At 44.1% G+C, this 22234-nt stretch overlaps 1 protein-coding gene across 3 annotated transcripts in view; it reads left to right on the top strand.

Moving 5' to 3' along the window:
* The window catches only part of PEX14 (peroxisomal biogenesis factor 14), a 134719-nt gene that overhangs the window by 4022 nt on the left and 108463 nt on the right, over positions 1–22234 (top strand). For all 3 annotated transcript variants that reach the window (XM_080654616.1, XM_080654615.1, XM_080654617.1), the window contains exon 2: positions 15417–15464. In XM_080654616.1, the coding sequence (XP_080510742.1) occupies positions 15417–15464 (48 nt within the window). The remainder of the gene's footprint in view (positions 1–15416; positions 15465–22234) is intronic.

Consider the following 22234-nt stretch of genomic DNA (forward strand, 5'->3'; position numbering starts at 1 on the left):
CTAAGTGCCCAATGAGAGTTTTCTTCTCTAAGTCTCTACATGCAGGTTTGGAAGGCTAAGAACTCTTGAATGATAGCAGTGCAAACAAGAGCTTTTCCCCTCAACTTTTTTTTAAAAAATTGATTTTTTGAGAGGAAGAGAGAGGGAGCGTGAGATAGAAGCATCAATGAGGAGAGAGAATCATTGATTGGCTGCCTCCTGCACGCCCCATGCTGGGGATCAAGCCTGCAACTGGGCATGTGCCCCTCACCAGGAATCGAACTGGTATGAGGGCTCCTTATATATCTTTTTAAAAAGATTTGATAGTAACAGGCATCACAATATTCATCCTGTAATATTTCACCTTGTCTTTCATAAGAGTAAGGTTACACAACTACAATATCACATAAAATATTTAGTATTGACAAAATATTACTTAATACAGTCGAAATTCAAATTTTCCCAGTTAAAAATATCAGGATCCAATCAAGAAACAGAGATTGTATTGATTTATCTCTTTAGTCTGCTTTAATGTAGAATGATTCCCTAACCTTTAACATTTAAAAAAAACTTTTACTGAAGTTTAACATATATCCAGAAAACACACAAATTATTTGTCTAGCTTGGTGAATTGTAAGCAGTACCCAGATCAATAAATCAGACATTACTAGGACCTCAGAAGTCCGCCTAGAGTCCCTCCAATCACTCCCCAACCCCCAAAGGTTGTCCCTATTCTGACTTAAAATCCATTGGCTCAGTGGCTGCTTTCCCTCATCATTACATTTATGAGATTATCCATGTTGTGAACAGGGACAGTTCATTTTTACTGCTCTATATAGTTCTTACATTGTGTGAACATACTTGTCCATTTGTTATTTACCATTCTGCTCTTAATGGTCATGTAGGTTGTTTGCCTTTTGGGTTATTACAGTTAGTGCTTCTGTGAAAATATGTTACATGACTTCTGTGAAGATATAGTATGCATTTCTGGTGAGTTCATCTGCCTTTTTGTTTTTCCTGATACTGACTCTTAGGAGAGTCCGGACCTTTGTTCTGTAGTGTCTGCTCTCTGGATTTCTCTGATTTGTTTCCTCATGTTTAGATCCAGGTTAGACATTTTTTGTGAGAACACTGTATAGCTGTCCTCAGTGAGTCACATCAGGAGGCATATGCTACCAGTTTGTCCCATTATTGAGGATATGTTTGATTGCTTGTTAAGTGATGTCTATCGCATTTCTCCTTTGTGAAGATAACTTTTTCTAAACTAGTCACTTATTTTGCAACTTTGCTAATATTTGTAATACCGTATATTAAATTAGAGGCCCGGTGCACGAAAATCGTGCATGGGTAGGGTCCTTAGGTCTGGCCAGTGATCAGGGCTGACTGGGGCCTTCTGGCTGCCAGCTGGGGCCTTCCTTCATTCCACGCTGCCCCCTGGTGGTCAGTGCATGTCATAGCAAGCGATCGAACTCCCAGTTGAAATCCCGAGGGGACAATTTGCATATTAGGCACATATATCTATATCTATGTCTATATATCTTCCCTTACTGAGTTACAAAGTTTTTGTGGCCAAAAACTTTACTGTGGAATTCAATAGGTATGTTGTGGCCAGTTTAGTGGATGTTGACAAATATATATACGTGTGTGTGTGTGTGTGTGTGTGTGTGTGTGTGTGTGTACCCATACAGTAGGTCCTCGGGTTACGTCAGAGATCTGTTCCTACAGCGCGACGTAATGCGATTTTTGCTGTAAGTCGGAACCCACCTACATAAGCACCTATGTCACTCACATGGAACACATACATAGCAGTAATGAAGTGAAACTGTGAACAAAATTAAAAGAAAGATAACAATTCCTGACCTTTACTTGTGGTAAATAAATAATAAAAAACATAAAGCACATATGTACATATGTCAAAATGACGGAACTTTTTTTTTTTTTTAATAAATAAATGGGAGATGGCGACATAACCACGAAACGATGTAACCCGAGGACTGCCTGTGTGTGTTTGTGTGTGTGTGAGTGTGTGTATATCTGTGTAACCACCACCACAATTAAATCAAAACAATTCCAATATTCCTAAATGTTCCCTCATGCTGCTTCCTAGAAATTCTCAGCCTTTGGCCTTAGGAAATCTGAACTGCTTTCTATCACTGTAGTTTATAATGCCTTTCCTAGAATTTCATAAGTTTATAATGTCTTTTTTAGAATTTCATAAGAAATAGAAATTTTGCCGAAACCGGTTTGGCTCAGTGGATGGAGCGTCGGCCTGCGGACTGAAAGGTCCCAGGTTCGATTCCGGTCAAGGGCATGTACCTTGGTTGCGGGCACATCCCCAGTGGGAGGTGTGCAGGAGGCAGCTGATCGATGTTTCTCTCTCATCGATGTTTCTAGCTCTCTATCCCTCTCCCTTCCTCTCTGTGAAATATCAATAAAATATATTTAAAAAAAAAAAAAAGAAATAGAAATTTCATTTCTATTTCCCCCTCTCCCTTCCTCTTTTGGAATTTATGTTGATTGATTTTTCAAATGTTAAACCAATCTTGCATTTGTTGGCTAAGTTCCACTTGGTCATAATGTATTATTATCCTTTTTATATATTGCTGCGTTTGTATTTTGTTAAGGATTTTTACATTTATGTTTATGAGGGATATTGATTTATAGTTTTATTTCTTTTTTGTTTTAAATTATTTGTGTATTTTAAAGTAGATATAAGGCTATTAAACTTATGTATGTATTCTTTTGTTTCATTTCTTTTGCTGAGAGTAATGTTTGTGAAATTTATATTGTTGTGCGTGTCAGTAATTAATTTTTATTAGTGAGCTGTGTTCCCCTGTGTAGATATACCAACATTTGTTGACCTGTTCATCAGTTGATGGGTGTTTGGATTATATTAATTACCTATTGCTGCATAACAGTATTACCACAAACCTAGCAGTTTAAAACAACCTGTATCTATTGTCTCAGTTTCCCTGGGTCAGGATCAGGACACAGTTGAGCTGAGTCTCACAGGCAGCTATCAAGGTGTGGGCCGGGGCTGTAATCTGAGTCTGGACGGGGGAAGGATCTGTTTCTAGCTCATGTGGTTGTGGACAGCAGTCAGTTCCTTATGGACTGCAGACCGAGGTCTTCCCAGCATGGCCACTTGCTTCCTCACAGCCAGCAAGGGAGAGAATCTCTTAGCAAATTGGACATTACTGTCATATGCATCGTAACCACGTACATGTAATTACATGCATCCTGTCGCCTTTGCCAAAAGCAAGTCACAGGTACACCCATACTCAAGGGGACAAAACCAACGCATGAATGCCAGGAGGTGGGGATCACCAGAGTCACCTTAGATCAGAGTCTTCCCACATGACTGTTTCTAGTTCGGGGCTACTATAAATATTCATGTGTAAGTGTTTGTGAGGATATATGTTTTCATTTTTCGTGATAAATATCTATGAGTGCAATTGCTGGGTCATGTAGTTGCATGTTTAGTTTTATACTAAATTGCCTAAGAGTTTGCAAAGTCGTGCTAGTTTTCATTTTCTCCATATTCACAACAATACTTGGTGTTGTCCGTCTTTTTAATTTTAGCCGTTCTAGTGCGTGTGTGGTGGTATTGTGGTTTGAGTTTACATTTCTGTGATGACTAATGCTGAGCATCTTTTCCTGTGCTTATTGGTAAAGGCTGAGGTCCCTTTTTCCCATATGAATAGCAGTTCATTATCATTTGTTGAACAGATTACCCTTTCTGCATTGAATCATCCTGCCACCTTTGTCAAAAATTTAAAAACATTGTGTACACATAGATCAAGTTCTGGACTCTATTTTCTTCCATTTGTCTATACATATGTCTGTCCTAATGCAGATTAAATAATTTTGAAATCAGGTCTGACCGTATTCATTTTCTGAATTGTTTTAGCTTTAGTCTATTGCATCTGTATATAAATCTTAGAATAAGTTTCTCACTTCCTACAAAAAAGCTTGGTGGAGTTATGTGGAATCTATAGATCAGTTGGTGGGAGAATTGACATTTCCCCTGCCCTGGCGCCGGGCTTGGGGACCTAAGGGTGTGAGGGGGGAATCTGAGCCCCCCGCCTGGTGTGCGCCGGGGCACCTGAGGCTGTGCCCCCCACCTGGTGGGGCTTGATTGGGGTGGGGCTGGCTGGGTCTGGATCTCGCTCAGTGGGGGTGGGGCTGGCCGGGTCTGGGTCTCAGACAATTTTGAGGCACGCGCAGGTGGGCGGGGACTTGACTCTGGGTCCCGCGGCATGCCCCAGACTCTGACAGGAGGAAGATTTTCATATACATTTTACTAATTTTCTTTCATCTCTGACACTTTTATTATAGAGAAAGGGCAAATAGCAATATTAAAATATTTCCTCTAATTAATTCCCTTTTAACATGCACGAATTTCGTGCACCCGGCCACTAGCATAGTAATAAAATTGATTTTGTATGTTGACCTTATTTCTGCAACCTTGTTAAACTCATAATCTAATAGCTTTTTGTAGATTTCTGTTAAGATGATAGTGCTGTCTGCAAAAACAAAACAAAACAGCTTTAATTCTTTTTTAAACATTTTATTGATTTTTAGAGAGAGGAAGGGAGAGGGAGAGGAGACAGAAATATCGATGAGAGAGAAACATCAATTGGCTGCCTCCTGCACACTCCCTACTGGGATCAAGCCTGCAGCCCGGGCATGTGCCCTGGCCAGGAATGGCATCGGAGACCAGCTGTGCATGGAATGATGGTCAACCAACTGAGCCACACCAGCTGGGCAAGACAACTTTAATTCTTGCTTTCCAATTTATATGCCTTTATTTTTCTTATACTATTGTACATACAGCTTAGGACTTCTAGTACAAAGTTAGAAGACATAGCGAGAGTAGACAGTCTTACCTTGTTCATCTCGAGGAACATGCATTCAGTCATTCACATTTAAATATGATGTTAGCTTATAGGTGGCTTGTTAGGTGCCCTTTACCAAGTGGAGGAGATTCAACTTTCAGTTTTAATTATCTGAGTGTTGTCAGGTGCTCTTTTTGCTTTCTGTTGAGTTGATCTTACTGTTTTCTTCCTCTGTTCTGTTAATATGGTGATTTATGTTGATTGATTTTTCAAATGTTAAACCAATCTTGCATTTGTTGGCTAAGTTCCACTTGGTCATAATGTATTATTATCCTTTTTATATATTGCTGCGTTTGTTTTGTCAGTATTTTGTTAAGGATTTTTACATTTATGTTTATGAGGGATATTGATTTATAGTTTTATTTCCTTTTTTGTTTTAAATTACTTAATTGTGTGTTTTAAAGTAGATATAAGGCTATTAAACTTACCTGTTTTGCCTAGTTGGTGTAGCTCAGTGGTTGAGCATCTGTCTATGAATCAGGAGGTCATGGTTCGATTCCCAGTTAGGGCACATGCCCAGGTTGTGGGCCCAATCCCCAGTAGGGGTTGTGCTCTCATCGTTGGTGTTTCTATTTCTCCCTCTCCCTTCCTCTCTTGGAATGAATAAAAATATATTAAAAAACAACAACTCTTCTGTTTATTTCTAGTGTCAATTTGGTATACACTGAGTGGTCAGATTATTATGATTTCTGAATGCATAATAATCTGGCCACTCAGAGTGTGTGTGTGTGTGTGTGTGTGTGTGTGTGTGTGTATACATATATATATATACATATATCTATATATCTATATATACCTATATCTATCTATCTATATATATATAGACATATATATATTAGAGGCCTGGTGCATGAATTCATGCATGGGTGGGGTCCGGCCAGCCTGGCCAGGGGGAGGGGACATGGGCAGTTGGCCAATCTGCCTGTTGGTCGAACTCCTGGTCTTGGGGACAATTTGCATATTAGCCTTTTATTATATAGGACAGTGGTCAGCAAACTCATTAGTCAACAGAGCCAAATATCAACAGTACAACGATTGAAATTTCTTTTGAGAGCCGAAAACCGACTTCTGCGCATGGGCCACGAAGTTTCAATCGCACTGTACGTATTTTGTGGTATTTTGTGGAAGAGCCCGCACGTGGTATTTTGTGGAAGAGCCACACTCAAGGGGCCAAGGAGCCGCATGTGGCTCGCGAGCCACAGTTTGCCGACCACTGATATAGGATATACACTGAGTGGCCAGATTACTATGTGTTCAGAGATCATAATAATCTGGCCACTCAGTGTATGTCTCAAGGAATTTGTTTATTTTAGTTGTGAAGTTTGTTGTTTTAAGTTTTTTATAATATTTCTTTGTTATTATTTTTAATGTATTTAATTGATTTTAGAGAGGAAGGGAGAAAGAGAGAGGGAGAGAAACATCAATTTGTTGTTCCACTTATTTATGTACTCATTGGTCGTTTCTTGTATATGTTCTTACCAGGAATCGTACCTGAAACCTTGGCATATCAGGAGGATGCTCTAACCAACTGAGCTACCCGGTCAGGGCCTTATTATCTTCTTCTTCTTCCTTTTTTTTTTTTTTAATATTTCTATTGATTTCAGAGAGGGAGGGAGGGAGAGAGAGAGCGAGAGAGAGAGAGAGAGAGAGAGAAACATCAATGATGAAAGCGTGCTCCCTACTTGGGATTGAGCCCACAACCTGGGCATGTTCTCTGACCGGAATCCAATCGTAACCTCCTGATTCACAGGTCGATGCTCAACCACTGAGCCACACCAGTTGGGCTGCCTTATTATCTTTTAAATGTCTATAGAAATACAATGGTCTCCCCTTTTTCATTTCTAATAGTGGAAATTATTAGTGTCTTCAAAAAACCAGCGTTTATTTAATTGATTTTCCTCTATTTGTAATTTTTATATCATATATTCCTTTCCTTTTATTTATTTTGGGTTTCATTTGCTCTTATTTTTTCTGTCTTGTTTTCTAAAATCAGTACTTAAAACTGTAAATTTCCCTCTAAGTACTGCTTTAGTTGCATTCCACAATTTAGATATGTTGTATTTTCATGTTCATTTAGTTTAGAATATTTTCTAATTTCTCCTAATTTCTTTGACCCATTGATTATTTACAAGTCTGTTGTTTAATTTCCAAATATCTGGGACTTTTCCAAATTTTTTTTTCTGTTACTGATTTCTAGTTTAATTCTTTTGTGGTAAAAAAACATACTGTGTTTTCAAATCTTTTAAATTTGGGATTTGTTTTGTGGTCTGTCTTGGTGAATTTTTTTTAGGAACTTGCAAATGATGTATAGCTCTGGCCTTTGTGGCTCCGTGGTTAGAGCCTTGGCCTGCCCACTGAAGGGTCGTGGTTTGATTCCCAGTCAAGGGCACATATCTAAGTTTCAGGTTCAATACCTGGCTCTGGTTGAGGTCAATGCAGGAGGCAACCAATCGATGTGACTCATCAATGTTTCTCTCTCCTCCCCCTTCCACTTTCTCTAAAAATCAATGGAAAAAATATCCTCGAGTGGAATTAACAAAACAAATAAAATAAAATAAAGTGTATTCTGCTGTTGGAGTGTTCTACAAATGTCAGACTGTGTTGGTTGATAGTGTTATTTAGGCCTTCTGTATCTTTACTGACTTCTGGTTAAGGAAAGAGGAGTATTAATGTCTCCAACTGAAATTGTGGATTTGTCTATTCTTTGTAATTATGTCTGATTTACTTCATATATTTTGAAACTCTGTTATTGTGTGCATACTTATTCAGGATTACTGTGTCATCTTGATTGACTCCTTTATTTTTGAAATTTCCCTGCTTATCGTTGGTAGTATCTATTATTTTGAAGTTGACTGAGATTAATATTGCCACTACAGCTTTCTTATGATTAGTGTTTGCATGGTATATCATTTTCCATTCTTTGGCTTTTTACCTATATGTGTCTTTTTCTTTAAAGTGTTTTATTTCATAGACAGCATACAGCTAGGGCTTGCTCTCCCCCACGTTCCTTTGCTCAGCCTGATAACTCTACCTTTTAACTGGAGTGTTTCGTTTGTGATTGGATTTAAATCTACCATCTTGCAATTTTTTAAAATCTGTTTTTTTCTTGTTTTCTTCTTTTGGATTGAACTGTTTTTAAGGATTTCATTTTATCTCTGCTATTGGTTTACCACTACTTTTTAGGTTGTTTTTTGTTTGTTAGTGATTGCTCCAAGGTTTATAATATGTTACTTGAAGTTACCAGACTACTTTCAAATGATAGTTTACCAATTAACATATAACGTAAGAACCTAACAACAGTATGCTTCTAGTTTCCCTCTCATCCACTATACTATGTGTCATTGATTTTACTATTGGTGTCATTGATTTTACTTCCACATATGTCATAAATCCCATAGTACATTTTAAATTATCTTTTAAAAATAAAAAATACGTTTAAAATATCTTATATTTACCAAACACATTTATAATTTCTGGCATTGTTCTTTTGTGTAGACCAAGTTTCCATTTGGTATTTTCCTTCTGCTTTAAGAATTTCTTTGAACATTTCCCGAGGTCCAAGTATACTACTGACAAATTCTTCTAGCTTTTTATTTTTTAAAACTGTATTTTTATTGATTTCAGAGAGAGGAAAGAAGAGGGAGAGAGAGATAGAAACATCAATGATGAGAGAGAATCATTGATTGGCTGCCTCCTACTCACCCTCCATTGGGATTGAGCCCAAAATCCAGGCATGTGCCCTGACCAGGAATTGAACCATGACCTCCTGGTTCATAAGTGGATGCTCAACCACTGAGCCACACCAGCTAGGCTCTTAATAGCTTTTTATTTTCTTTCTGAAAATGTCTTAATTTAGTATTCACTTTTGAAAGATATTGTCACTGGATATAGAATTCTAGGTTGACATTTTTTTTTTTTTACCTGTGGGCATTTTAATAATACTGTTCTATTTTAGTTTTTGGCTTGCATAGTTTCTGATCGGAAGTGTAAAATCACCCTTAATCTTGACCATTATTTGTAGTAATATTTCTCTTTTTTTCTGGCTATTCATAAGATTTTCCCTTTTTTCATAGATTTTTAGCAATCTATAATAATAAAGTGTAATATGCAAATCAACCGAATGGCCAAACAGCGGAACGACCATCCGGACGACCTTCTGGACTAAGCCAGGGCTGTGGTGGCCTACTCTTGCAGGAATTGCATCGGGCCTCTAGTTTCATTATAATGTGCTTTAGTGTGGTTTTGTTTGCTCTGCTGGGAGTTTGGTGAGCTTCTTGGATCTCTTGAGTTTGTAGTTTTCAACAAATTGGGAAAATTTTCAGTCATTATTTCTCAAAAAAGTTTTTTTAGTCTTTTTCCACTGTCTGTTCTTCATTTTGGTCTGTTTTTGCTGCCATGTCTTCAAGTGCACTTACCTTTTCTTCTGCAGTGTCTAATCTGCTCATTCCATTCAGTGAAATTTTTACTTTGGATATTATATTTTTCATCTCTATATGTTCTTTTTTTTTCAGGTTTGAAAACTATTAGCATATTAAAAAAATTGAGCATTCCAATTAGTTCACATAATTTGAACAAGGAGAAAATGGCACACTGATTAAACTGCATTTTATAGCCTGCAGGACACCTTGGACCAACTTGTTTCCTGCTCTAGATTTCAGTGTCGTCCCACCCAGATTGTTCTTTCACCAACAAGCAATATCAAGTCCTATTTTTACGCTTTTAAGGGTAGATCTAGGGTTGCTTTTACCCCAGGGATGATCTGAGTCCCCTACCCAGATGTGGCCCTTCCCAGTTTCTGCTGAGTTCAGTGAGGACCCTTCACCGGTGCTTGGGATTTGTGACGCCTGTGAGGGTCTGGGCCCTGCTCAGTTCGCAGCTTCTTCAGCACTCTCTAACCTAGTGGGGCCGCATTCGATGCATGCACACATTTTAATATTCAGCAAAGACTTCAGGGAACCTCTCAGCAGATTTTTGGAGCTCTCTTTCTGCATAGTTCTCTCCTCTCTGGAACTCTGCCCTGTGACTTTCAGCTGCCTTCACCTCCCTGAACCCCAGCCTTTGTTTCCTCAACTCAGTGAGACTGCCATGGTCTGCTGGGGACACCTCCTCCCACGCCCCAGTTCTCCTTGGCCTGCAGTGTGCAGCCAGATTGATCTTAGGCTCTTACTATTTGTTTATGTCCTGTCAGGAATCATAGCCCTGTACTGCCTGCTGTCCAGTGTCTACAAACAGCGGTGCCGTTTATTTATTTAGTTTTCTAGTTCACAGTGAGAAGGTAAATGTGGTCTCTATTACTCCATCAGAGACAGCAGCAGTCTGTTGGTTGATTTTTGAGTGGAGCAGTGACACTGTCTCTTACTTCATTTCGTCCTGAATGTCAGGTGCTGGTATTATTCCCGTTATTCCCATAGAGGAGGAAACAGGCTCAGAGAGATTGAAAAGTCTGCCCACAGTCACTCAGTTATTAATACTAGAGCTTATGCACTTGCCGCTGTACCAGTGCCTCTCAAAAAAACATTTGTTGAATTGAATCTTATTCTTCCCATCAAAGACTATAGGCCAGACTGGCTTGGGACGTACCCAGAGTTACACAGTCACTTGGCAGGTGTCAGTGAGTACGCCTGGACTTTGGACTGGGATGTCCTTTCAGTGTTCAAACCTGAGCTGTGTGTGCGGTTGATCTTTGCTGTGCAGCAAGGTCAGCACATGGGCTCACCTTCTGGCTGGGGACGGTCAGTGCCTGGGCAGCAGGAGTGAGAGCGTTTTTGTCTCTATTAAACTGAAAGCCTTTGTCTCTCTGCCACTGTGGTCTTTTTTGTTTGTCTGTTTAAAAAAAAAAAAAAATATATATATATATATAGATTTCAGAGAGGAAGGGAGAGGGAGAATGAGAGAGAGAAACATCAATATGAGAGAGAGGATCATGGATTGGCTGCCTCCTGCACTCCCCACAATCTGGGCATGTGCGTTGACCAGGAATTGAACCGTGACCTCCTGGTTCATAGGTCAGTGCTTAACCACTGAGCCACGCCAGCCAGCCAGGCTGTCTGTTTCTGCTTTTCTTCCCTTTCTGCTCTTGCAGTCTGGCCCCGAAGGATCCTGACTGTGGATTGCCTAGAGCAGTGGTCGGCAAACTGCGGCTCGTGAGAGCAGTTTGCCGCTCTGTTGACTGAGTTTGCCGACCACTGGCCTAGAGTCTACTTCTTATACCTTGGCAATAGACCCCAGCTGTGATTTTTGAACCTTCCTATCATTAGGCCACCCTGTCAAGATTTCTAGGAACCAGTGGGATTTAATTTGTAGGGATTTGTCTCAAGCCAGAAAGTAGACTTGACCACTTAAACGGGCTTGATGGAGGCGTAGGCGTTTGAGAAGTGTTGGGCTTTCATGAAAGCTGGACTGGTGGGATTAACGAGCTTGGGAATTCCACTCTGACAAGCACTTGCCTGCTCAGACCTTTGCCTTCTGTGGCACAGCACGGTGAACTGCATGCTGACGATGGGGTCTGTCCTCCCCAGCATAAGGAAGCAGTGGCCAGGATTCTCTAAGGGGGCCAGTTGGGGGTTTGGATGGACAGTTCGTTCTTCATTGCGTGCCTTGCAGGATATTTAGCCTCCCAGGCGCCTGGTCATTGTGGCAACCAGAAACACCTGCACACATTTTCAGGCGCCCCTTGGGGGTGATTCGCCTGGGGGTGGGAAGCATCAAGCCACAGCACTGCATTGAGAATAGGCCAGGTGTGTGTTAGGGTGGAGGCGAAGCATTCCAGGGAAAGACAAGGCACTGCCGGTCCTCCGCTTGTTTCACGTGGGATGATGTATACAGAGGGGTTCCTTTGTTTTAACTTTTTAGATAAAAATATTGAAGCACATGTTTATTGATTACCAATGATATTCTAAGTGCTGCAGACCAGCCTTCAATAAAGTACAGTGCCTGTCTTCAAGGAGCTTAAAATCTAGTGGGGAGAGAATTAACTAGTTACCCAGTGAAGAATTTCAGGTGGTGGTACCAGTATGGAGAGTAGTAGGGCTATTTTGGTCATCTAAAGGACTCTGAGACAGGAAATGGGGGATAGACCATCTTAGACTGCAAGTATGTTAGAGAATGATCTAGAACAGGGGTGGGCAAACTTTTTGACTCGAGGGCCACAATGTGTTCTTAAACTGGACCGGAGGGCTGGAACAAAAGCATGGATGGAGTGTTTGTGTGAACTAATATAAATTCAAAGTAAAGGAGCGGAGGGGAGAGCAAGAGAACCGGATAGAACAGCCGGATCCGGCCAGCGGGCGTAGTTTGCCCAAGGCTGATCTAGAATATAATCAGTATTGGGCAATTCCCAGATTGGCGAGAAGCTCTCTGTATTCACTGATAAGGGCAGACTGACCTCAGGCAGCACTGTGAGTTTGGGGAAATGCTTGCTCCTCTCTTAGTAGCCCCAGATTGCGTTTGGAGGGCTGGCTTTGGTGTGCTGGGACCCAGGCTGGAGGAAGCCAAACCTTGAGGAATTTGGGGATTGTTGCTGTTTGAAGTTACTGGTGGAGACATGTACACATACATGTGCTTCTTGTACTCTTTGAATAGCCTGGGAAGAATATATAAGGAACTAGCATCAGTGGTGGGTCGCCTGAGGAAGAAGGGACTGAGTGCTGGGATGAGAGGAAAGCTTCCTTTAAAAATTTTTAATATTTAAAGTTTTTTCAAAAAAGAATATATTTTCATGGCTCAAAATTTAAAGGTATGTGATGAAAGAGACTTGGTACTGTAGAGTGCTTCAAGTTTTCCTTCTGGCAAATATTAGCTGTTCAGGAGATAAACGAATTTAAGGGAAGTTCCTTGGTGATCTCTCAGGAAGAAAGTTTTGGGTTAAGGCAGAATGAGGCCTCCTAAATACTAAGCTTTTTGCATTGGATTGTTTCATCAAGTGAAAAAACCTACCTTATTATTTATGGGGCAGCATTAAGGTCGGTGCTTAATAAAATGTGGTCTAAACAAAACTTGATTATTTTGTTTAATTAGAAAGGTTCAGGCCCCTTTATTATCAGTTACTAACTGAGTCATCGTGGGTGAGTTATTTCACATCCCTTGCCTCAGTTTCCTCATCAGCAATACTTTTATAAATTTATGGTGAGAATTAAGTGAAGGATGAGCTAAATAAATGTTAGCACTCAGTGTTTACCAACTGGAGGGAAGGCAGCTTCAGGAATATAATCAGCTTTAACATTTAGTCCATTCAGTTGAGTTAGAACCATTGCTCTCTTCTTCATTGCTCATCATTCATCGTACAAATGTCTGAGAAACGCCTAGTGTGCACCTGATACTGTCCCAGGCCCTAGGGCAGCCGTGGGCAAACCACGGCCCGCGGGCCGGATCCGGCCCGTTTGGCTGTTCTATCCGGCCCTTGGAGCCGAAAGAGCGGAGGGTTCTCTTGCTCTCCCCTCCGCTCCTTTACTTTGAATTTATATTAGTTCACACAAACACTCCATCCATGCTTTTGTTCCGGCCCTCCGGTCCAGTTTAAGAACCCATTGTAGCCCTAGAGTCAAAAAGTTTGCCCACCCCTGCCCTAGGGATACAGTGCAAAGCAGACACAGTTCTGGAGTTTATAATCTGGTGAGGGACAGTAGGCCGTTAGTATATAATAGAAATTTGAGCCCGTCATGGGTGTCAGAGAGGGAATGTTTCCCTGGAGAAGTGACAAGTTAAATTGTCAGAGGGAAAGGAAGGAATAGCATGTGCAAAGGCCCATTTGACAGAGGAGGCAAAGGCCAGTGTGTCTGTTGTGGGCAGAGCTGGGGAATGCGGTGCCACGCAGACGGAGATGTAGTCAGAGTAGATGCAAGGCCTTGCAGGCCATGCTGAGAAGTTTTTTCTGTGTTAGAGTTGTTTACTGGGGTGGGGGGGTGGATTCCGGGTGAGGTGATTGGATTGTCGTTTGGGAGGGCAGTCTGTCTGCAGTGTGGAGAACGAATGGGAAGAGAGCCAGCACGGTGTGGGTGAGCTGATTCGGAGGCCTTTGCAGTGGCTCAGGCAGGTTTTGGAAGCGTGGACCATGGTGCTGGCACTGGATATGGAGAGAAGTGAATGGACTGAGTCCATGGATATTTAGGAAGGAACATTGGCAGGGCTCGATAATGTGTTAGCTCGGGCGAGTCCGGGAGAAGGAGCTGTCAAGGATGGCCTTGTGTTCACATATTTTGGTGGAAGGTTGTCCCATTCACTCAGGGAACACTGGAAAAGGACATGTGTAGGATTTAAGTCCAAGAGGAGGCAGGAAGGCAGTAGGATGTAGAACTCGGAGGGGTCTGGGCTAGAGATCTAAATGCAGGAGCTTCTTGATGCCTGAGCCTTGAGAGGGAGGAAGGAAGGGAGGGGAAGCATGCTCACCTGCCCTGAGACTTCCTAGTTTCATGCTGGCTGGCCTTGTCCTGGGAGCAACTGAGACAGGACTTTGGATGAGGAGGGAGCCCGTCTTCCAGCAGAGTCCTTGCCAGTGTGCATTGCCAGCTGTGTGGTGGCATCTGGGGGACATCTTGGGGGACCCTCTGTGGACTGGACTCCTCCCTTTCCTACCTCCTATTCTTTTTCCTAGGAGCCTGCCGCTTGCCATCTTGAACGAGCTGGAGGAATGTGGGGGCTGGAGGCTGGCTCCTAAGACCCACACATTAGCTGCAGTTGTCTGGATATTATCTGTAGACAATTGGAAATTGGTTTGAACATCAGTACAGTAAACCAGTCATAACTCACAAACTGCTTGTTTTATTCTTTTGGAGGTTTGTAAATTTCCTCCGAGCCTGTCTGTCTCTGTCTCTATCTCTCTCTTTCTCTAAATTTTGGTAACATCAGTCAAGGATTCAAGGCAGATGTGAGGGTGAGGGAGCGATCCAGAGGAGAAGGAAACAGAGCAGATTAGAGCCAGGTGAGTGGGCCACAGTGCTGCCTGCCTGCCAGTCGGTCTGTTTATCTGTCAGCCTGTCACTAGCTTATTGTGAAAAGAGAATTTAAGCCTGGCTTTCTTTTCTGCTGTGGATCGCTGTCCTCAGTGACTAGGGTAGGAACCAGGGTAGATCTCGCTTTCCTGGCTCCAGATAGAAGCCCAGAGAAGATCCCGGGTGTGGGCAACTGGGGCCCCCTTGTGGCTGGATCTCTTTCTCCACTTTCCTGGTCAACTCGTTAGTTGGGAGGAGGCAAAAAGGAGGTTTTGCTTTCACTTCACACCTTCCTGCTGGACTTTGGTATTTCCATGGATTTGGTGATGGTCCTCAACCCCTGCTGCCCAGCTGCTGGTCTTGGGTCCTCCTAAGCCAAGCCCAGCCTTCTCGAGGTGCTGGCACTGAACCCAAACAGTCTCTTCATGCTCGCGGGAACTTCAGACCCTTCGGGCCACTGCTTACAGATAGCCCACCCAGCACACTCCGCAGTGTGAAAAACGGAGAGAAATAGGAGACGGGTGTGTGTGTTGCTCGAGAGTAGAATGTCTTTGGTTTTGATGTCCATTGGGTGGCACTGTGATCTTATTTTTGTTTCTGTTTTTCTTTGCAGCCAAGCTCTAGTCCAGGAAGTGAAAATGTGATGCCTCGAGAGCCACTGGTAAGAATCCAGGTTACACATGTATCATTTTCTAATAGTTAAAATACAATGTGAGTTTCAAGAAACCCTACGATCTCATCAGTAGTGTCCCTTTAAAAGTAGATGTTGTGTGGAGACTAACCCCATCAGTGACCTCTGCCTTCTGACTTTCTGGCATCAGGAATTAGTAAGATCTCTTTAGTAAAGCCTCATCTTTTTTTAAAAAATTTAATTTTTATTTATTGATTAGAGAGAGAGAGAGGTTGATTTGTTGTTCCACTTACTTATGCGTTCATTGGTTGATTTTTGTATGTGTCTTGTCTAGGGATCAAACCCACAACCTTGGCGTTTCGGGATGATGCTCTAATCAACTGAGCTACCTGGTCAGGGCAAAGCCTGATCTTTTCTGGAACTGAAAGCATCCACCCCAGTTGGTGATGCACCACTTGGCTTATTGCTGACCAATAGTAATTAGTGGGGTGCCTGAAACCTTTGTGGGCTGAGTTGGAGTGAGGCTGCTGAGCTTAACCAAGTTGCTGCTTGATTGTATAGACTAGCCGTTCTTTTTTTTTTTTTTTAATCCTCACTCTAGGATACTTTTCCATTTATTTTTAGAGAGAGTAGAAGAGAGAGGGAGAGACAGAGAGAAATGTCAATGTGAGAGAAACACATCGATTGGTTGCCTCGTGCACGCGCCCCGACCAGGGCCCAGGCTGGGGAGGAGCCTGCAGCTGAGGTACGTGTTCTTGACCAGAATTGAACCCTCGATCCTTTGGTCCGCAGTCCGACGCTCTATCCCCTGAGCCAAACCGGCTAGGGCTGGAGTAGCTGTGCTTTGCCCCTAAGGGTGAGGGCACCTCAGGTGGCCTTTGAAGAACAGGTAAGGGAGGGAGCTCCGTTTTGCCTGGTTAGTAGGTAGGTTTATGATATTTGTTTCCTGCTTATACTATTGGCAGGGAAGAGGCCTATAGGTCCCGAAGGTAATTTTCTGACAAAGTGCGTTTGCTCGGGGGTCTGAGCCAGAGTGCCTGCCCGCCTGCCCCATTTTTACCCTACTTCGCATTTCAGGATGGTTGCCGGTCCTGTTGGTGGGGTAGAGAGACCTGTTCTGTACAAACCAGACATGTTTTATGGAGGGCCAGCTTTAGGGTGAACTTTTCAGAGCTTTTTCTCTCTTTGAACGTTGACAGCAGGTTTAGGGATGTACTGCCAAGGTTCTGTTTCTGCGGGGCCTGCTGTTGCGCCTGCTTTTCTTCCTTCTCCTTCTGGCAGTAGCGTGAGGAGGGAAGGAGAGGGCCTTAGTGCTGTGAGCAAGTCTGAGTCCTAGCCTGTTCTAAGGCTTTCCAGGACAGAGGGGAGAAAGACCAGGGCGATACAAGCCCTGCCTGGACTGTTTCAGGGCAGTACTACTGCCATCATGTCACCTGCTGTTACAAAAATGGCTCATTTCCACCTGCCCCGCAGTGGCTTCATTTCACTCTTTTGGGATCGCCTGAGTTCTTCCTTGAGGTCACGGTGGTGTGAAAGCCAGTCTCTTAGCTAGACCTTGAGTATTTCCCACGGGGCCTGCCACACTGCCCCTCGGGCTGAAGTTATAGTTGGTTTTGGAGTGATGTCCAAATTGAACATGACAGTCCTTTTCAATTTTTTATTCCTCAGTCTCCTTTTAAGTTTTGATCTCCTAATTTAACTATTGATCACCAGGAGAGCGGCCGGTCCATTCTGGGGGGTCATGATTGGACCAACTCTGGGAGGTCCTTTCTAGCAGGGAGCCCAAGCAGTTGGCAGCCTCGCTGATTTCGGGGTATTTGGAGCCCTGCAGTCCTTTGCTCTACTAATGTTTCTGTACTTGCTCTTTTCCTGCTGTACTGTGCATCTGCTTGTTGGCTGGTTGTATTTTTATTTCTTTCTTTTCTGGGAGGCCCTGAGCAGTCTTCAAACCCTAGTAGCCTGTGATTGTCCAGAGTTCAGACTCATTCTCTCCAGGCCAACTCTACAATTACCTTATATTTAATTAATATTTTTTCCCCTCTTTACGTACTTGCTGCATAATTGCTCAGAGGAAAGAAAACACATAGCAGCAATTTATATATATATAAAAAAAACAATAATTAAAAAAACCCCCCGAAATAAACTCCCATCTCATTTGGGCTGATCCTATGAGTTGGGTAATTAGAGCCCTATTAAAAGGTAGACCCCTCTTTTTTTATTAAATTTTTTATATTAAACTCCCACAGTCTCTCAGTCATGGCCTTATTGCTTTTGGCCAACCATTTGCAGCAGCCTGATTAAATGAGGGCACCAGCCGAGTTGTATGGTCTTGTGTGAACTACTTCTGCCTCTTGGGAGCGGCGGTGGGAGGGTGCCAGGCAGAGGAGCCTGCCAGGGGCTAGCGAGAGCTCGTGTGGCAGGTTGTGGGTACAGGACAAGCTGCTCTGAAGCGGGTGCTGAGTCACAGGTGCTGGAGAAGGGACGGATGGTAGCCCCCAACCCCAGAAAGCCCGGTAGCACAGGGATTCTGGCCGTGGGTGTTACCCATTCCCTGGATGCTCGGGAGGAACAGACAATTGAAGAATGAGACTAAGCCTCTTCTCAAGTAATTTATATATTTTATCTGGGGGAGGAAAGGCATTTGTATACATGAAACAATTAGCAAAAAGCACAGGGCTGTATATAATTTAACGAACAGTATAAAATCGTGTATAATTGGTGCAGAATTGCCGGGCGTGGAGCCTGAGAGAGCCCTCATTATTCAGAGGAGGAGTTGCAGCGGAAGGGGGGTGTGGGGTGAGGGGTACTCAGGGTGGGTTTTGTGGAGCTGGAAGCCAGGTCTGGAGGAATGGGATAGTTCAGTGCTGAGGGAACACCCTGCTATGCTATTTTTGTTTTTGTTTTCAGCTGAGTGCAAAATTCCTTAATGGGAGCTGCCTGTTCTCCACAGTGAAAGGGCTAAGCACAGGGTGCTGAAGGCAAATACTGGTGTTCTTTGTCTCCAGAACCAGATGATCACTTTGGAATAACTTCCCCCTTATGAAAAACTGGAGGGCCGGTGCACGGATTCCTGCACTGGTGGGGTCCCTCAGCCTGGCCTGTGCCATCTCGCAATCCGGCACCCCTCGGGATGTTGCGGGCCGAAACCAGCAGTCCAACGTCCCCCAAGGGATGTAGTAGTGCTCGAAACGGCAGGCTGCTGGGGAGGCCGCTCTCGCTCATCCTGGCCCCGCTGCGCCTGCCGCAGGCTCGTGCCCAGTCAGTCCCTATCAGGAGAGGTTCGCCCCACTGCCGCCACAGTGGCGCTCGCCAGCTGTGAGCCCGGCGTCTGGCGCCTGTTGGTTAGCTGAGCGGCGTTCCCGCTGTGGGAGTGCACTGACCACCAGGGGGCAGCTCCTGCGTTGAGTGTCTGCCCCCTGGTGGTCAGTGCGCATCATAGCAACTGGTTGATCGATTGTTTGGTCAACTGGTCGCTTAGGCTTTTATATATATAGACTAGAGGCCCGGTGCACGAAATTTGTGCATGGGGGGGGGTGTCCCTCAGCCCAGCCTGCACCCTCTCCAATCTGGGACCCCTCGAGGGATGTCCGACTGCCCGTTTAGAGCCTAAACGGGCAGTCGGACATCCCTCTCACAATCCAGGATTGCTGGCTCCCAACTGCTCGCCTACCTGCCTTCCTGATTGCCCCTAACCGCTTCTGCCTGCCAGCCTGATCACCTCCTAACCACTCCCCTGCCAGCCTGATTGATGCCTAACTGCTCCCCTGCCAGCCTGTTTGCCCCTAACTTCCCTCCCCTGCAGGCCTGATCACCCCTAACTGCCCTCCCCTGCAGGCCTGGTCCCCCCCAACTGCTCTCCCCTGCAGGCCTGGGTCCCCCCCAACTGCCCTTCCCTGCAGGCCCTGTCACCCCCAACTTCCCTCCTCTGCCGGCCTGGTCACCCCTAACTGCCCTCCCCTGCAGGCTTGATTGCCCCCAACTGCCCTCCCTTGCAGGCCTGGTCCCTTCCAACTGCCCTCCCCTGCTGGCCATCTTGTGGTGGCCATCTTGTGTCCACATGAGGGCAGGCATCTTGTGTGTTGGAGTGATGGTCAATCTGCATATTACTCTTTTATTAGATAGGATAGAGGTCTGGTTTACGGGTGGGGGCCAGCTGGTTTGCCCTGAAGGGTGTCCCGGATCAGGGTGGGGGTTCCCTTGGGGCGTGGGGCGGCCTGGGCGAGGGGCCTGTGGTGGTTTGCAGGCCGGCCACGCCCCCTGGCGACCCAAGCAGAGGCCCTGGTATCTGGGATTTATTTATCATCTACAATTGAAACTTTGTAGCCTGGAGCGGAGCTAAGCCTTCTGCTCTCTCCGTGGCGGCTGCCATTTCTGTTAAGATTTATTTATCTTCTATAATTGAAACTTTGTAGCCTTAAGTGGAGGCCAAAACAGGCCAGGGCTGCAGAAGCTTGGCTTCCTCCATTGCCGGGGGCAACCCTAGCCTCCTGCTCTCTCCAGCTCCGTGGCTGCCGCCATTTCTGTTGGACTTTATTTATCTTCTATAATTGAAACTTTGTAGCCTGGAGTGGAGGCCTGGGCCCGCCAGGGTGTGCGGAAAGCTTGGTTTCCTCCATTGCTGGGGAAACCCAAGCCTCCCTCCTGCTCTCTGTGGCCACAGCCATCTTGGTTGGGTTTATTTGCATATTCGCTCCTGATTGGCTGGTGGGCGTGGCTTATGGTTGTAGCAGAGGTACGGCCAATTTGCATATTACTCTTTTATTAGATAGGATGTGAGCTCTGACAGAAGAGGCTCTGTTGATAGTAGGTGGATGTATTTGGGCTTTTGCATGATTGTTTGCTTTATTTGCTAGGGAAGGAAGGCCTGATGTTCATTTCTGTCCTCTCTGGACAATACAAACAGGCTTATGATTTTGTGCTGAGAAGTATGGTCTTGTAGTTTCTAAATGATATATTTGTGTTCATGTCCATTCCCTTGTCTTGATTCTACCCAAGCAGTGACACTTCATGCTACCTTCTCTTGCCCCTTAAATTCTCCTGCCCCGAAAAAAAACCAACCCAGGAACCCTGACTGTATTAGTGGGATAGTTTCTCTATAATGTCATAAAGTTCTCAGTGCTAGAGATTGGTGAACAGACCAGTTTGACAAATCTGGTAAACTCCCAGTTGAAATTCTAATTGTTAATGACAACACTCTTTGTATTAGTTAAAATGGCTGATTAGTTTTTCTTTTTCGTTGTTTCTTCATTGAGCTTTTCCTCCAAGGGCAAAGAATTTTGACAGCCCCTCCAGCTTCTCCCAGACCTGTTCAAAGCCTTCTATAAATTTCCTGTAGACCTGATTTTTCTCGTCACCTTGTGGACACATGCTCAGGCTCACTCGAAGGCTCTAGGTGGGTTCACTCTGGCAGGATCAAGTCCTGCCTTGCCGAAAGGTCTTTAAGAATGGGTGGAGCCCGGCCAGCGTGCCTCAGTGGTTGAGCATCGACCTATGAACCAGGAGGTCATGGTTTGATTCCCAGTCGAGGCACATGCCCGGGTTCTGGGCTCGATCCCCAGTGGGGGGCAAGCAGGAGGCAGCCTATCCATGATTCCCTCTCATCATGGATGTTTCTATCTCTCTCTCCCTCTCCCTTCCTCTCTGAAAAAAAAAAAAAAAAAAAAAAAAAAAGAATGGGTGGACATTGTCTGCATGGAGTAACTCAGTTCCTGTCTTGCTTGGATACAGAAACTGGGGTTAAGTAACTTTCTGAGAGTCCTTTTAGTCATATGATTTTAGGTTTTTTGAAGTAAGCAATAAATAAGTTTCATTTACATGTCTGCTTGTTTCAACGCAACGAATTTCTCAATATTCAGCAACACTGTTGCTCATCTACTTTATATGCTTATGGGTTTTGGCTAAACTAGAATTTCAGCTTTTTGCTCATTGATATCAACTTCTTTCTAATGGATGAGCCTTCTGCCATTTTCTCTTCCTCTGACTGTTAAGTATAGGGTTTGTTGTTGTTGTTTTGTTTCAGTCCTTTCCCTGTATCCACCCACCAAAAGAATGCTAAGCTTACATGAATGTATTTTTATAAATGACGATGGTGATTTCTACTTTATCACCTTCCCTAGGACCAATATGTTTTGGTATGCTGGATTTTTTTTTTTTTTTTTTTAATATATTTTTATTGATTTCAGAGAGGAAAGGAGAGAGAGAGAGAATCATCAATGATGAGAGAGAATCATTGACCGGCTGCCTCCTGCACGCCCCCTACTGGGGATTGAGCCAACAACCCGGGCATGTGCCCTTGACCAGAATCGAACCCGGGACCCTTCAGTCTACAGGCCAACACTCTATCCACTGAACCAGACCGGCTAGGGCAATATGCTGGATTCTTAAAAATAAGGACATTCGACACTTGCAGACTCAAGCTGTGTGCCAGTAGTTTTGCCCTCTAAGTAGAGGTATCCTGAGTCCTCAGGTTTCTCCTTGAGGCTAAGACGGAACCTCGCCCACCTGGGTTCTGCATCGTGTATTTGATCTCAGGTCTTCTGCGGGAGCTCATCCACCTTACACCTGGACACCTATGGATTTTCTCTTTACTTCTACCTCAGTTAACCAGGGGCCGGTAATCAAAGGCCCTTCATATCTTGATGAATTCAGGGAGCTAGGCTGGAGCTTCTGTTTGAGAATGCCTAGGCTAGTCTTCTAGAGACCTCTCAGTAGTTCTGCAAGCACCTCCCCGTTTGTATCTTTTGTGGTTAGAGTAGTTTGGTGAACTGGCTGGTGGGCTCGCTGTGGCTAGGCGGGTTTCC

Source organism: Plecotus auritus (genome assembly GCF_963455305.1).
Source record: "Plecotus auritus genome assembly, chromosome: 2".
NCBI classification, from domain to species: domain Eukaryota; kingdom Metazoa; phylum Chordata; class Mammalia; order Chiroptera; family Vespertilionidae; genus Plecotus; species Plecotus auritus.